This window comes from Myotis davidii, unplaced genomic scaffold, assembly GCF_000327345.1.
Source record: "Myotis davidii unplaced genomic scaffold, ASM32734v1 scaffold43, whole genome shotgun sequence".
Classification (NCBI taxonomy): domain Eukaryota; kingdom Metazoa; phylum Chordata; class Mammalia; order Chiroptera; family Vespertilionidae; genus Myotis; species Myotis davidii.
The window spans coordinates 2,504,163-2,505,165 of NW_006294590.1; the positions used below are offsets into that span (position 1 = coordinate 2,504,163).

General features: G+C 59.3%; 1 protein-coding gene across 1 annotated transcript in view; it reads right to left on the reverse strand.

The window, feature by feature from the left end:
* Positions 1–409, reverse strand: part of POLE (polymerase (DNA directed), epsilon, catalytic subunit) — a 26,492-nt gene extending 26,083 nt beyond the window's left edge. The window contains exon 1 of the mRNA XM_006768759.2: positions 274–409. Coding sequence (XP_006768822.1) covers positions 274–348 — 75 coding nt within the window. The 5' untranslated portion in view covers positions 349–409. The remainder of the gene's footprint in view (positions 1–273) is intronic.
* Between the last annotated feature and the right edge of the window lie 594 nt (positions 410–1,003).

Below are 1,003 nucleotides of genomic sequence, written 5' to 3' on the forward strand. Positions count from 1 at the left end.
ACCACCCGCCCAGTCACCAGAACCAGCACAGCGGCATCCCGGTGGGGATCTCTCTCCATTTCTCCCTCATCCTTGAAAGTTATACTCTTACCCCCCCACATCTCCTCAATGTCTTCTATGGCCCGAAATGTTAAAAAAAAAAAGTAGGAGGCCTACAAGCCCATCTCCATTGTGCCACCCAAACAGGCTCCCACGCCAAGCGCACCCACCCTCAGGGAGGGCCCCGGCACCCCGAGGGCGTGCGGGGGAGGAAGGGCGGAGCCCGGTGCTCACCGGGTGCATATTGATCAGCCAGCCCGTCTTCTCCCCTGGCTCCTTGAGCCTCTCAAATCCGAACCGAGAATCCATCTTATCCGTCCACTGACTGCGCTCCAGGCGCTTGAGCGCCGATACAGAGGAAGAGGCGCCATCGTCCCTGAGCGGGAGGGAGGACGGACCAACACTGCAGGCGGGCACAGGCGTGGCCACAGGGGAGGTTTGGGGGGCGAGGCGGGGGTGTGCTGTGGCTGTAAAGGGGAAGCAGGCGGGATCCCTGGGGCAGAACTGCTCTGTTTTGATTGCGATGGAGCCACCAACACATGGTGTGATTGACAGCGCACAGCCAACGCGCGCACACACACACACACACACACGCACGCGCGCGCGATGCACTGGCCGCCACACCCGCTCTAGCGATGCCAGATGTTACCAATCCGGGGAATGATCTCAGTAAGAAGTTGTTTAAACTTATTTCTGAGATGTTAGTCCCCAAGTTTGTTGTTAGTTTGTTTCTTGGCAAAATGGGATCGGCACTAGCTACTCTAGGAAACTTTTCCATGGGTTTTATCGAGAGAAAACTGCAAAGCGGCAGCACGGTATAGCGGGATGGACTGGGTTCTGCTTGTGCCCGGACAAGCGGGCAGGGTGAGCCCCGGGCGCCGGGTCGCGGACAGGGCTCCTGGTGGGCAGCCGGGGACCTGAGCAAAGTGGACATTAGCAAGCGCTCCGGCGAGGCGCCTACTGC